This window comes from Budorcas taxicolor, chromosome 2, assembly GCF_023091745.1.
Source record: "Budorcas taxicolor isolate Tak-1 chromosome 2, Takin1.1, whole genome shotgun sequence".
In the NCBI taxonomy this organism is placed as follows: Eukaryota; Metazoa; Chordata; class Mammalia; order Artiodactyla; family Bovidae; genus Budorcas; species Budorcas taxicolor.
The window spans coordinates 178,156,004-178,170,957 of record NC_068911.1 but is presented as its reverse complement, the minus strand read 5'-3'; the positions used below and the strand labels follow the sequence as shown (position 1 = coordinate 178,170,957).

Here is a 14,954-nt window from a genome sequence, read left to right as displayed (position 1 = left end):
ATTTTGTAGTCTCTCTGAGTCTCCTTTACTCCCACCTGGGGCCCATCCCAACCCACAGATCAAACGCCAGTCTCATGCATCCCTGCACTGGTAGGTGAGTTCTTTACCACTGGTGTGGCCTGGGACGCCCATATACCATGGGCACTGGGGTATAAGAAGGGAACACAGCTTTATTTTGTCCCTGATGGTTCTGGTGATGTGGACTTGTAATGGTGGGCATTTATTGTGCACCTAATATATGCACTTAGGGTTTCCCAGATGGCTTAGGGGTTAAGAATCCGCCTGCCAACGCAGAAGCCGCGGGAGATGCGGGTTCAATCTCTGGGTCGGGAAGATCCCCTGGAGGAGGGCACGGCAGCCCACTCCAGTATTCTTGCCTGGAGAACCCCCACGGACAGAGGGGCCTGGTGGGCTAGCATCCACGGAGTCGCGAAGAGTCAAACAAGACCGAAGCGACTCAGCACACACGCACACGCCCACAGGAGCAATGCTGGGGCTGAAACCAAGATCTCCATTTCCACATCTCTGTTCCCAGGGGACCTCTGGGAAACAAGGAGGAAACTCATTTGTTTCACCCAAGTAAGGTTTATTCACAAGCATTTAAGTGCTCAGCTGTACTCAGAGATAACAGAAAGGCTGGGGACTCAAGCTCTGAGAGAATCTGGGGGATGAGACTCGGACACACGGACAGCGAGTGAGAGAGGCCGGGCCGCACTCTCTGAGCTCCCATCCGCCCCTTGCTAACCCCAGCCCAGCCCACCAGCAGGCATCCCTTTGCCAGGAGTCAGCAGCCGGAACCTGCAGGAACCCACCGTGACCACCAGATGGCGGCTGCAGGCTGCCGAGCTGGACTCTGTCCTTGGAAGCCAGTAGGTCACCTTGGGTGGTTTCCTAGAGTGGGGTACAGCTCCTGGCAAGCTAAACAGCTCAAAGGAAAGGAACGAAGGGCAAATGTACCTAGGCATCCATCACTAGGTGGGTAAAGATGGCCAGGACGCACAGAAGCCTGGAGGGACGGCCAATCAGAGACCAGGGCCAGGTGGTAACAGGCCAGAGTGGCCCCGCAACCACCTGGCTCCATCTGGAGTGGAGTGAGCAAGCCCCCTGGCCTCTGCCTCCCGACGCTGAGGCCCACGTCCCCGAGGGCAGGCAGTGGAGCACTAGTCCTTCCGCATGGTGTAGCCCTGGATCACGCTGTTGAAGTAAGCCGGCGTGTTGCGCTCCGGGTAGCACAGGATCATGTAACACTTGGGGCCAAAGTAGCCCAGGCTGATGCCCAGGAGGTTCAGCACGGTGACCAGGAGGTCGAGGATGGTGACCAGCACCCCGCTGTAGACAGCCATGAAGGTGCAGAGGAAGACGGAGGAGGAGAAATAGAAGGTCATGCAGAAGGTGATGAACTTGGCCTCGTTGTAGTTGGTGGGCAGCTCCTTGCCCGTGTAGGCGAAGCCGAAGCCCAGCACGGACAGGAGCAGGTCCAGGCTGGTGTTGATCAGCAGCCCCCGGTGGTAGTTGGGGTTGCAGGACAAGATCATGATCCTGGGGTCGTCGGGGTCCACGCGGGTGGTGGGCATGGCGGTCGTGGCCAGAATGTTGCTGGCCACGATGACCAACTTGAGCATCACGACGGACGCCACGAAGACATAGGGCCCGTGGTAGCGGCCCCAGCAGCTGTAGGCACGCGGGAGGCGTCGGGCCATCTTGAAGACGCAGACGATCTGGAAGGAGCGCACGGTGATGCAGGAGATGCAGGCGGTGAAGCAGAGCGTGAAGAAGGCCTGGCGGAAGAGGCAGGACGACACCGAGGGGGGCCCCACGTACACGGGGACCGCCGCGTACGCCATCAGCAGCGGCGCCAGCATCAGGAAGCACATGGGCCCGCCCGCCGAGCGCACCACGGGCGTCTGAGCATGCCTCCAGAAGATGACCACCACGGCCAGGGTGCTGAGGAAGCCCAGCGCGGCCAGCAGGACCACGACTATGGTGGGGGCCTCGTCCCATTCGAGGAAGGCCAGCTTCCGCTTGAAGCAGGAGGTGTCTTTCCTGTGGGACCACTCGGAGCTTGGGCAGGGCTGGCAGTCAAATTCATCTGCAAGAGCCCAGGGCAGCTCCTGTCAGCTAAACCCGCCTTCTCAGCATCCACCTTCTCCACGGCTGCACTGGGTCTGGTCCCCACCGGAGGGAGACAGAGCTACAGGCCACCAATGCTCACTGAGTCCTTGACACCCCCTGGCTCATCAACCCCTCACAGCAACCCCATTCCACAGATGAGGAAACTGAGGGTCAGCCAGTTAAAGTCACAAAGCCAGGAAGTTACAGAGGCAGGACTTGAACCAAGGGCTCCTTGACTTGCTCAGTTGTTAAAGAATCTGCCTGCAGTGCAGGAGACCCCAGTTCAAATCCTGGGTCGGGAAGATCTGCTGAAGAAGGGATAGGCTACCCACTCCAGTATTCTTGGGCTTCCCCGTTCAGCTGGTAAAGAATCCGCCTGCAATGTGGGAGACCTGGGTTCGATCCCTGGGTTGGGAAGATCCCCTGGAGAAGGGACAGGCTACCCACTCCAGTGTTCTGGCCTGGGGAATTCCATGGACCGTACAGTCCATGGGGTCACAAGGAGTCGGAAACAACTGAGCGACTCTCACCGACTCCTTGACTCAGAGCCTAACAACTGTAATTCTTTTTTTCCAAGATCTCATCCTCTGGTGGGAAATATATAGTCCTCAGTCCTTGGACACTTGTGTCCCCGGGGAGACTGCCAAGACCCCGCAAAGGTGAAAGGCCTGAGGGAGACCCCCCTGAGGGCAGGCAGGTGCAGGGCCCGTGTGTGGCCCTGGAGTCATACCTAAGGTTTGGTTGAGGAAGGTGCCCGGGGCGCAGTCAATGCACTCGAAGCAGCAGGGGTGCAGGCCCACCGGCTTCTTCTTCTGCCCAGGCTGGCAGTTCTTGGAACACATGGACACAGGGATCTGGGAGGAGGACAGAAGACCCTGAGTCCTCTTTCCCGCTCTCTGGGGGACCCTCCTCTCCCCATCTCACCCCCAGCGGGATGCTCCGAGGAGGGAAACTGGCCCCTGTTGGGGAGGGGCAGGTGACAGGACTGCTGTTGGAACTGGACCGTGATAGAAATGCTCTTAGCTTTGCCCAGCAAAGACCTAATCTACCTTCTTCAGGAGACAGCACTCAGCTGCTGAGATGGAGACCTGAGGCTGCTGAGTGAACAGTGTGTGACTCTGGAGCTCCTAGAAGTTCTCTTATTTCTGAGGGGTTGGGCGGTGGGGCAGGGAGGTGGAGAACTTGCCTGAGGCAGGATCTGGGAGATGGGGAGAATGAGACCCTGGATCCAGCCTTGCCTGAAGCCTCACGGTCAACCCTGGAGCCTTCCATGACGCAAGGCAATAAGTTAACTTTATTTATATCACTTTCTGTCACCTGCCACCAGGAGGCCTACTTAACGCAGCTTTATGGAGGGGCAGAGCTGTCTGGAGAACAAGAGCCGGCAGGCAGCGGCCACATCTATGCTTTACTGCTGTATTCCTGAGAACAGAGGCCTCCAATGACTGTTTGCTAACAGAATGAATTACAAGTAGAGGAAACAGTAAGAGCAAGGGGTGGAGGAAAGGCTGGGGTTGGCATTTTTGGAGAGAGGGCGTGTCTAAGCCTGGCTGAAACCAGGATGCTCTGAGAGAGAGTGGGGAGGGTCGGGGGTTGGACTAAGACACTAAAAATGCAGGGTCAGGGGCCTCAGCCATGCATGCGTCTTGAGTGGGGAGTGGCCTGATGAGATTCGGGTTGTATAAAAATTATCCTGGCTGCGCGGCGCTGGAGCAGCAAGCGGCCAAGAAGAGCTACCCCACGTCCAAGGTCAGGAGCAGTGGCGGTCATAGCGCTGGTCAAAGTGCTTTGCTGGAGCGGCCGTGAAGAGACACCGCACGTCCAAGGTAAGAGAAACCTCAGTAAGACGGCAGATGCTGAGAGAGGGCATCAGAGGGCAGACAGACTGAAACCAATCACAGAAAACAGGCCAATCTGATTGCACGGACCACAGCCTTGTCTAACTCAGTGAAACTAAGCCATGCCGTGTGGGGCCACCCAAGACAGACCAGTCATGGTGGAGAGGTCTGACAGAATGTGGTCCACTGGAGAAGGGAATGGCAAACCACTCCAGTATTCTTGCCTTGAGAACCCCATGAACAGTATGAAAAGGCAAAATGATAGGATACTGAAAGAGGAACTCCCCAGGTCAGTAGGTGCCCAATATGCTACTGGAGGTCAGTGGAGAAATAACTTCAGAAAGAATGAAGAGATGGAGCCAAAGCAAAAACAACACCCAGCTGTGGATGTGACTGGTGATAGAAGCAACGTCCGATGCTGTAAAGAGCAATATTGTATAGGAACCTGGAACGTCAGGTCCATGAATCAAGGCAAATTGAAAGTGGTCAAACAAGAGATAGCAAGAGTGAACATCGACATTGTAGGAAGCAGCGAACTAAAATGGACTGGAATGGGTGAATTTAACTCAGATGACCATTATATCTACTACTGTGGGCAGGAATCCCTTAGAAGAAATGGAGTGGCCATCATGGTCAACAAAAGAGTCCAAAATGCAGTACTTGGATGCAGTCTCAAAAACGACAGAATGATCTCTGTTCATTTCCAAGGCAAACCATTCAATATCACAGTAATTCAAGCTTATGCCCCAACCAGTAATGCTGAAGAAGCTGAAGCTGAACGGCTCTATGAAGACCTACAAGACCTTTTAGAACTAACCCCCCCCAAAAGATGTCCTTTTCATTATAGGGGACTGGAATGCAAAAGTCAAGAAACACCTGGAGTAACAGGCAAATTTGGCCTTGGAATACGGAATGAAGCAGGGCAAAGACTAATAGAATTTTGCCAAGAGAACGCACTGGTCATAGCAAACACCCTCTTCCAACAACGAGAGAAGACTCTACACATGGACATCATCAGATGGTCAACACTGAAATCAGATTTATTATATTCTTTGCAGCCAAAGATGGAGAAGCTCTAGTCAGCAAAACCTGTGGTCAGCAAAAACAAGACTGGGAGCTGCCTGTAGCTCAGATCATGAACTCCTTATTGCCAGATTCAGACTTAAATTGAAGAAAGTAGGGAAACCCACTAGACCATTCAGGTATGACCTAAATCAAATCCCTTATGATTATACAGTGGAAGTGAGAAATAGATTTAAGGGCCTAGATCTGATAGATAGAGTGCCTGATGAACTATGGACGGAGGTTCGTGACATTGTACAGGAGACAGGGATCAAGACCATCCCCATGGAAAAGAAATGCAAAAAAGCAAAATGGCTGTCTGGGGAGGCCTTACAAATAGCTGTGAAAAGAAGAGAAGCGAAAAGCAAAGGAGAAAAGGAAAGATATAAGCATCTGAATGCAGAGTTCCAAAGAATAGCAAGAAGAGATAAGAAAGCCTTCCTCGGTGATCAGTGCAAAGAAATAGAGGAAAATAATAGAATAGGAAAGACTAGAGAGCTCTTCAAGAAAATTAGAGATAGCAAGGGGAAAATTTCATGCAAAGATGGGCTGAATAAAGGACAGAAATGGTATGGACCTAACAGAAGCAGAAGATATTAAGAAGAGGTGGCAAGAATACACGGAAGAACTACACAAAAAAGATCTTCACGACTAAGATAACCATGATGGTGTGATCACTCACCTAGAGCCACACATCCTGGAATGTGAAGTCAAGTGGGCCTTAGGAAGCATCACTACAAACAAAGCCAGTGGAGGTGATTAAATTCCAGTTGAGCTATTTCAAATCCTAAATGATGATGCTGTGAAAGTGCTGTACTCAATATGCCAGCAAATTTGGAAAACTCAGCAGTGGCCACAGGACTGGAAAAGATCAGTTTTCATTCCAATCCCAAAGAAAGGCAATGCCAAAGAATGCTCAAACTACCGCACAATTGCACTCATCTCACATGCTAATAAAGTAATGCTCAAAATTCTCCAAGCCAGGCTTCAACAGTACGTGAACCGTGAACTTCCAGATGTTCAAGCCAGATTTAGAAATGGCAGAGGAACCAGAGATCAAATTGCCAACATCCACTGGATCATCGAAAAGGCAAGGGAGTTCCAGAAAACATCTATTTCTACTTTGTTGACTATGCCAAAGCCTTTGACTGTGTGGATCACAGCAAACTGTGGAAAATTCTGAAAGAGATGGGAATACCAGACCACCTGACCTGCCTCTTGGGAAATCTATATGCAGGTCAGGAAGCAACAGTTAGAACTGGACATGGAACAACAGACTGGTTCCAAATAGGAAAAGGAGTACGTCAAGGCTGTATATTGTCACCCTGCTTATTTAACTTCTATGCAGAGTACATCATGAGAAACGCTGGGCTGGAGGAAGCACAAGCTGGAATCAAGATTGCAGGGAGAAATATCATTAACCTCAGATATGCAGATGACACCACCCTTATGGCAGAAAGTGAAGAACTAGAGAGTCTCTTGATGAAAGTGAAAGAGGAGAGTGAAAAAGTTGGCTTAAAGGTCAACATTCAGAAAACTAAGATCATGGCATCTGGTCCCATCACTTCATGGCAAATAGATGGGGAAACAGTGGAAACAGTGGCTGACTTTATTTCTGGGCTCCAAAATCACTGCAGATGGTGACTGCAGCCATGAAATTAAAAGACGCTTACTCCTTGGAGTATCTTCCCTGGTGGCTCAGACGGTAAAGTGTCTGCCTACAATGTGGGAGACCTGGGTTCAATCCCTGGGTCAGGAAGATCTCCTGGAGAAGGGAATGGCAACCCACTCCAGTATTCTTGCCTGGAAAATCCCATGGACGGAGGAACCTGGTTAGGCTATAGTCCATGGGGTCGCAAAGAGTCAGACACGACTGAGTGACTTCACTCACTTACTCCTTGGAGGGAAAGTTATGACCAACCTAGACAGCATATTAAAAAGAAGAGATATCACTTTGCCAACAAAGGTCTGTCTAGTCAAGGCTATGGTTTATCCAGTGGTCATATATGGATGTGAGAGTTGGACTATAAAGAAAGCTGAGCGCCAAAGAATTGATGCTTTTGAGCTGTGGTGTTGGAGAAGACTCTTGAGAGTCCCTTGGACTGCAAGGAGATCCAACCAGTCCATCCTAAAGGAGATCAGTCCTGGGTGTTCATTGGAAGGACTGGTGTTGAAGCTGAAACTCCAATATTTTGGCCACCTGATGCCAAGAGCTGACTCATTTGAAAAGACCCTGATGCTGGAAGGGATTGGGGGCAGGAGGAGAAGGGGACGACAGAGGATGAGATGGTTGGATGGCATCACCGACGCGATGGACGTGAGTTTGAGTAAACTCTGGGAGTTGGTGATGGACAGGGAGGCCTGGCGTGCTGCAGTCCATGGGGTCGCAAAGAGTCGGAAATGACAGAGCGACTGAACTGAACTGAACTGAAGCAACGTAGCACACATGCAATGGTCAAGCTGCTACATAAATTCAAACTACAAACATTTAAATAAAAAAAGAGAAAATCTCAAAGGAAGCCAGAGCAGGGAGAACAGCAACAAGAATGCTTACTAAGGGACAGAAGGATATTTATATTTATAACAGAGTCAATCCATCAGGAAGATGCAATAGTTACAAACCTATATGCACCTCACAAGAGAGCTGAAAACTACAGGGGAAATAGGCTCCTTGCAGATGTAACTGGCTGAGATGACGTCATCCTGAAAGAGGGTGGGGATCATCTCCACATGACTGCTGTTCTTACAAAAAGGGAGACTTGGAGACAGACATGCCCATGGGGAGAACGCCACCTGAAGATAAAGGCAGAGATGGGGCGATGTGGCAGGAGCCCAGGAAAGCCAGCAGGGACCACAAGTCACCAGCAGCCAGACGAGAGGCCTGGGACAGGAGGCCTCAAGCCTCTGACTCCTTGATCTGGGACTTCTGGCCTCCGGAACTGGGAGACGACACATTTCTGCGGGTTAAGCCCTGAGTTTGTGGTCCTTTGCGATGGCAGTCCTGGCAAATGAATAAAGACATCAACCCAATTTACTCCATGAAAATCCCCGAGAAGCTCAGGATACTAGCACCACCCAAAGCCTCTGGAAAGGGGGTCGGGTGGGGGTGGGAGAGTGATAACGCCTCTGCAGAACTTTTGGATGCCCTCTGTCACCCCCACAGGGCTCAGCCTCTGCCCTCTCCACCCCAGTAGCATTCTGACGAATTCTTACAGAAAGAAGGTAAAACCAGAGTTCAGACTGACAGATGCCAGCCACGGCAGACAGCAGAGCTGTCATTGCCAGAAGGTCAGTATTCCTTGATAGGGTGTAGCCTGTCTGCTGTATAGAGAGATACAGCAACCTGCGTGGCCTCAGGCAGGCCACACAACCATTCCGCGCCTTCGGCTTTCTATCACATAAAACATAAGAGGAGAAGGGGAGACAGAGGGTGAGACGGCTGGAGGCATCACCAACTCAGTGGACACGAGTGTGAGCAAGCTCCGGGAGTTGGTGATGGACAGGGAGGCCTGGCGAGCTGCAGTCCATGGGGTCACAAAGAGTCGGGCATGACTGAGCAACTAAGCAACAACGGCATCTATTCTCCGGATTAGCATGAGAGTTGAAGTCTTCAATCCACACATGTCCTGAGCCCCTTGGCCCTGAGGAGCCAGAAAGCCCTGAACGTGGGCAGTTCTCCGTCAGGGGAAGAAGGCCAGGACCCCAGACGATACACCCACACATAGAGACGCCTCCACTTATCAATAATGAGCCCAGGTCAAAGGGCCCTCCCACCCCAGCTCCAGCCCTGGTGCCCCACCCCAGGCCCCGCCCCCAGGCCCCCGAGCCTGACCGTGTTGTTGGGGGTGTTCCAGGAGATGTCCTGGATGCGCTTCAGCTGCCGCTTGAATGGCTGGTAGGAGGCGATGCTCCGGAAAGGGTTCTGGCTCAGGTCCCATCGCCACTGGATAACCTCCAGGTTCAGGGACAGGTCCCCTTGCTCGTTGAAGAAGATTTGGTGGCCCAGGAGGGTGAAGTTGACCTTCCTGATCTCCAGAAGCAGCTAGAGAGGCCCGAGGGAAGGGAAGTGGAGCTGGCATCAGAGGTCAGGCCAAACCCGGGAAAAATTCTACCAGCCCATGGGCCTTGAAATCCATATCTGATGATAAAACTGCAAAAATGTGGCAGTCTGGAGGCAGTGGCTGCGAGATCTGATTTTAGAGTCAGATACACCTGGATTTTCACAGCCCATCTGCCTCCTGCTGTGAGGCCTTGGACCCGTCACTTAACCTCTATAAACCCCAGATTCCTCTTTGGCAAAGCGGGAGTCAAAAAAGCCTGATCTTCTGGGCTCTGAAGCAATCAATGAGTGAGTCTCCACTAGAGGCTCAGAACAGTGCCTGGATAACAGTCAGCACTCACCTCCTAGGAGACGTCGGCATGACTCCTTTTCCCTGGAGGTCACTTTGGCCATCCCTCTGTGACCCAATGCCTGGGGTTCAGAACCCATTGCCTCTCCCACTGCCAGGGTCTTCCCTGCCCCCGGGGTCCTGCCTGCCACCCCACACTGTGGAGCTAAGTCTGGTTTCAGTCTCTCCCCACCCCAAGCCCCCTCATTCTCACCGAGCAGAAGCTGGTATGAACTAAATACGCTTTGCACTGGGCATCCTTTGGCCTGAATTCCAGTCCTAACCCTGTTCTCAATTTGCTGTGTGACTTCGAGTTAGTCACTGAACCTGTCTGGGCTGATCCCAAAAGGGCTTCCGGCTCAGATATCTCATCTGTCTGGCTCCTAGATCTTTCTTCCATAAATGAGAGAGTCTACTGGACTACGTACGTCTCGGAGCTCACCCCACCTCGGGAACTGCCAGACACACAGCCCAAGGAGTTGGTCCCCAGCCTTCTCCCTGCCCTGCCAGGAGAGTGAGGCCCGAGGGCAATGGCCCGGGAGCTGAGCAGGGAGGCCTGAGGGCGATGGTCAGGATGGCAGCGGCCCTGGGAGCCAGCGCTGGGGTCCGTGTTCCACCCCTGCAGTGACCTGGCAGAGCTGGGCTAAGCAACCTGCATTCCAGGGGTCCAAGGCGCGGGATCAATCCTCCTGAGTGGTCAGGGCTTATTACCGGCAGGGGCCTGGGCCTCTCCCCACTCCCCTTTTGGGCCCAGGACCTGCATCCCCTGGGGTTTCCCCCATGGGTCAGCAGTAAAGAATCCGCCTGCAATGCAGGAGACATGGGTTCAGTCCCTGGGTCGGGAAGATCCCCTGGAGGAGGAAATGGCAACCCACTCCACTCCAGTATTCTTGCCTGGAGAATCCCATGGACAGAGGAGCCTGGCGGGTGACAATCCACAGGGGTCCCAAAGAGTCAGACAGGACTGAGCCTAAGTGCTTGTTTCCCCTTCCCCACTTAGCCCCACCCCCAGCTCCATCAGTGGGGCTGCCCCAGGCCCCACCCTCTCTCCTAAAGTCAGACGAGGAGGAGACACTCAGCTTCTGCTCTGCACCAGGTAAGGTACATGCATTACTGTCAATCCTCCCAATAACTCGGCAGTGTACATACTACTCCTTCTGTTTAAGAAATGAGAAAACTGGGCTCAGAGATGTCAAGTAACTTGCCCAAAGCCGCACAGCTAGTGGCGGTAGAGCTGGGACTCGAGCTCAGGTCTGCCTGATTCCGAGGCTCTGCTCAGCTCATCACCACCCGCTTCCCCACGGGTGGACTGTATGAGATATGCCTGAGGGCTGTCAGGAGAGGATAAAGATGGGGGTGGGAGGTGGCTGAGCAACAGAGTGGGCTGTGAAAAAGCCAGTAAACTAAGCAGAGATGTCTGACAGCGGGCAGAAAGTGTACATCTCTGGTGTGTATCTCCTCTGCCGTTCTAGGTCCTCAGTGAAGCCTCTGCCTTCCGAAGGCGCATGGTAGGATGTGTCTACGCGCATGCGCAAACCAGGAATGCACAGCTTTCAATTCCATGTCTGAATCAAGGCGAGGTGGAACTGGAACAAGATCAGCAAACCTGAGAGCTGAGGGGACGCTACAAGCCCAGCCTCAGCACCCTCACCCTGGCGAGGCTGTGTGGGGAACCCGGGCTCCCCTTGCCTGAGGCGATTCCTGCTGGAGAATGCCACCCAAATCTTGGTCCCAGGACAGGTTCTCGTGGATGGGATGATTAAATTAATTCTCAGCAAAGGTAGTCTGTTTTGTCACCACAAAGGACTCTTATGTGCCTGGAGGCAGGGCGTGCGCCGTGGCCTCTTCCACTCACTTGCCCAGAACACACCGAGGGAAAGCGAGGCCGGAGCTGAGCGCTGAGCGCTTGGCGGTCTCCATGGCAACCACGGACTCTGCGCCTGCTCCCTGAGGCCCTTGGTACCCGGCGGGCCGGACCTCACCTGCCAAGGGTAGACCACATCCTTGCGGCAGCCGCTCTGGTTGCAGCCCAGGAAACTGTGCAGCGCGTGCGCCACGGCGTAGACGGAGGAGTACACGCTGTAAACCACGCGCTCGCCGGAGAGCGTGAGGATGCTGTTGAAGGACTCGGTGGTGTTCAGACAGGTGTCGCACTCCTGGTTGCAGGTGGCTCCCCCGCTGCTCCTGTTGAGGGCGGGCCGGCCGAGGCGGGAGCGGCGGACACGGAACTCGCTGAAGCCCGGGATGGGCACGCTCTGGGTGGTGATGCCCAGGAAGGTGCCGGCACGCTGCAGCTCGGTGAGGTTGTGCAGCACCGGGTCGATGGCCCAGGACTCGGAGGCGATCCACACGGCGCCCGTGAAGTTCTGGCGCAGCACCTCGCGGAAGAAGTTGTGCAGGGCCAGCTCCGGCGAGAACACCACCACCACGCGCGCCGTGCTCTGCTGCAGCTTGCCCACGATGGCCTCCAGACGCTCCTGGTCCTGCGGCGTCATGGTCTGGTCGGGCTGCGGCGTGGGCAGCGTCTCCTGGAAGGCGATACAGATGTCGCGGTGCGCCAGGCGCTGGCTGAGCAGGTGGCTGTTCTCGCGGCCGTAGTCGTCGCCGCTGGCCAGCACGACGATCCAGTTCCAGCGGAAGTGCAGCAGCACCTGCACCATAGCCTCCATATGGTGGTCCGCGCCCGGCATGGTGCGCAGCACCGCGGGGAACCTGCCCTTGTTGCCCAGCTCGTCGTTGATGGCGCTGTAGGTGATCTGCAGAGCGGAGGGTCCTTGGGCATTAGCGGGGGCTGGGGGTGAGGGTGGGTCTGGGGGGTGGCGGGGAGCTCACCCGGCAAAGCTCCTTTCCTCCTTCACCTCCCTTAAGCCTCCATCCAGTCTCCCCCTCCCCCGCTTCACCTGCCACCCGTCCCCTCAACGTGGCCCACCTCCCTTAACTTTGACTTGACTTTCCCTGACTTCCCTGGTGGCTCAGATAGTAAAGCATCTGCCTACAATGCAGGAGACCCGGCTTCAATCCCTGGGTGGGGAAGACCCCCTGGAGAAGCAAATGGCACCCCACTCCAGTACTCTTGCCTGGAGAATCCCATGGGATGGAGCAGTGTTGGGAGCCAGCGTGAGGAACTCCGCGCGTGGCAAAGGTCATGAGGAAGGAAGCATGGCATACGCAAAGGCGTGATCAAGCCTCAGGAAACCCCCTGTTCCAGAGCATCTAACCCCAAAACCAGAGTACTTTACGGGGAGCTCTCCCCCATAACCATTTCTCTCGGAGAAGGAGTTAACTTGCAGCTCCAGTTAATAAAAATTCCTGGGCATGACAAGAGTGTTTCAACGAACTCTGGAGGTTCTCTGGCCTGCCTGATCAGGCTCGTCCAGCCGCATGTGATTGTTTACAGCCTTCCAACTGTGAGAGGCACGGGATGTTTTAAAACTTTCTAAATATAGACTCTTTTGAGAAGGTAGAATATCATTAGTATAGTATTAGTGGGTCGATTAGGAACTATATTGGTGAAGGGTTTTTTCTTCTTTTGTCATGCCAATAATTACTGCTAATCCCCTGCCCTGGGTGTGACAAGGATGTCTCAGGTCAAACCTCTCTGCTGACAGACTAGCTTGTGTGACAACCTCTCAACCATAAACAGCACAGAGAGTTTGGAGTGTTAGCATAGGGCTTTTTTCAATGATGAGTCAATGATTACCATCAGGCCCCCATATCCTTAGGCACCTGGGAATATATTAGTCAATGTATTTGGAATATAGAAAAGGAAATATAGTAGTTTTTTGATGTTAGCAATACTAGACTTTTTGAGTTAATGAATTTTCTCTTTTATTATAGACCACTGTACTTTGTCATAAATCACTGTTTCCTTGCTATGCAAAAATGTAACTTTATCACTATCTTAAGACTAAATAGATCTTAAAGGAAACATTGGTGAAGGGTTTACATTTGTTGAGCCAATATTTGCTGCTAAATCTCCATATTCCTGCCCTTATAATGAATATAACTAGCATATAGGAGAAATAAGTATTAACCTTTAAGATTAATCATGTTAAACCTTAGGTTAAGTAAATTCCTTTCTTGATTGTAACTCACTACACCCTCACCCTATAGGAATGCAACTTTATTTGGAGCGTGGCGCCTGATTTAAGAAAAAAATCACCCCTGGAAAAATAAGTTTTCTGGTTAACTGACCAGTATCAGAAAGGGCCATAAAATGTCAGCAGACCTCATGGCCAGAAGATGATGAAACTCAAAGGACCTTTGTATAATTTTATATGAAGCACCTGTTTGTGACAAGGGTCAGGTCTGCTGACCCCTGCATGACTCTGTATTCATCCCTATGTATAACAAAAAGGTATATAAACAAACCTGAAAAATAAAGAAATCGGATCAGTTTCTGGAAAGACTGATTCCCCCGTGTGGTTTCTTTCTCGCTCCCTGTTTTCCTGGCTGAATTCCCTTCTGAAATGTGGGTACTTACCAAGCCTGCTAATCCTGCCTGGGCTTCTGAGATCAGACCGGGGAGGCCTCAGTGCCTCCTCTCCTTCGGGAGAACGGAAAGACGCCTGGGGCCTACGTAGGTGGTGATTGGGATTCCGCGTAAACCAGTTATTCAGCCTCTTTCCTCCACTAATTCTCCTACTACACTATCTGTGTCTAATCTCCCTCTATATCTGTAATTAAACAAGTTTTTTCCAGGACGCCGACTCCGTCCCCACCTTCGAATCACCCTGGATCCACCGGGGCTGGACCCCGGCAGAGGAGCCTGGTAGGCTCCAGTCTGTGGGGTTACAAAGAGCCAGACACGACTGAGCGACCTCACTTTCCTTTTCCTTTCCCCTTTCCTGCAGCGCACTTCTCACTTCCTGTCACCCTGTATCACGTCCTGATTTGCACTGGTCCCTCCGTCTGTCCCCCCAGGAGGTCAGCTCTATGAGGGCAGATTTCTGTGCCTCCACAGCCCATCGCCAACACCTGCAACGGTACCCGGCTCAGCGCATGCTCAATACACACTCACTAAATGAATGAAAGAGTGAGTTCAGTCCTGACCGGATGCTTCAGGTAAGACTGTTAACGTTTATTGAGCACCTACTATGAGTCAGAACCTTGGTGCCTGATGTCATAAAAACAACAGCAAAAATTACAGTGTTTGTAACGGCCCACTGTCAGCCGAGTTTTGTGCTAGCGGCTCTTTAACAAGCAGATATTTTATGCCATTTATGCCTTTTTGATCAGGATGAGGAAACTAGAAGAGCAGCAGTGATTCTGGCCACCCTCTCCACTCCTCTTGCTCGGAAAAGCTCATGGGCAGAGGAGCCTGGCGCGCTACAGTCCATGGGGTCGCAAAGAGTCGGACACGACTGAGCAACTAACACACGCACAGCAATTCTATAGCACGTTTGTGAGGACCTGCCATGGGGCAGACTCCACGCTAGGAAGCTCTGCAGAGTGGCGTGGGGCGCTTTCTGAGCTTTCATTCGCGTGCAAGACGCTTCACACAACAAGGGCAACGTTACTGAATACCTACTGTGTGCTAGAAATCCTTAGCTAG

General features: G+C 52.6%; 1 protein-coding gene across 1 annotated transcript in view; it reads right to left on the bottom strand.

Moving 5' to 3' along the window:
* Positions 1-1,160: 1,160 nt before the first annotated feature.
* TAS1R2 (taste 1 receptor member 2) overlaps positions 1,161-14,954 on the bottom strand; it is a 23,152-nt gene continuing 9,358 nt past the window's right edge. The window contains exons 3-6 of the mRNA XM_052636360.1: positions 11,383-12,156; positions 8,845-9,054; positions 2,843-2,966; positions 1,161-2,089 (exon numbers count right to left, since the gene is read on the bottom strand). Of these exons, the coding sequence (XP_052492320.1) occupies positions 1,161-2,089; positions 2,843-2,966; positions 8,845-9,054; positions 11,383-12,156 (2,037 nt within the window). The remainder of the gene's footprint in view (positions 2,090-2,842; positions 2,967-8,844; positions 9,055-11,382; positions 12,157-14,954) is intronic.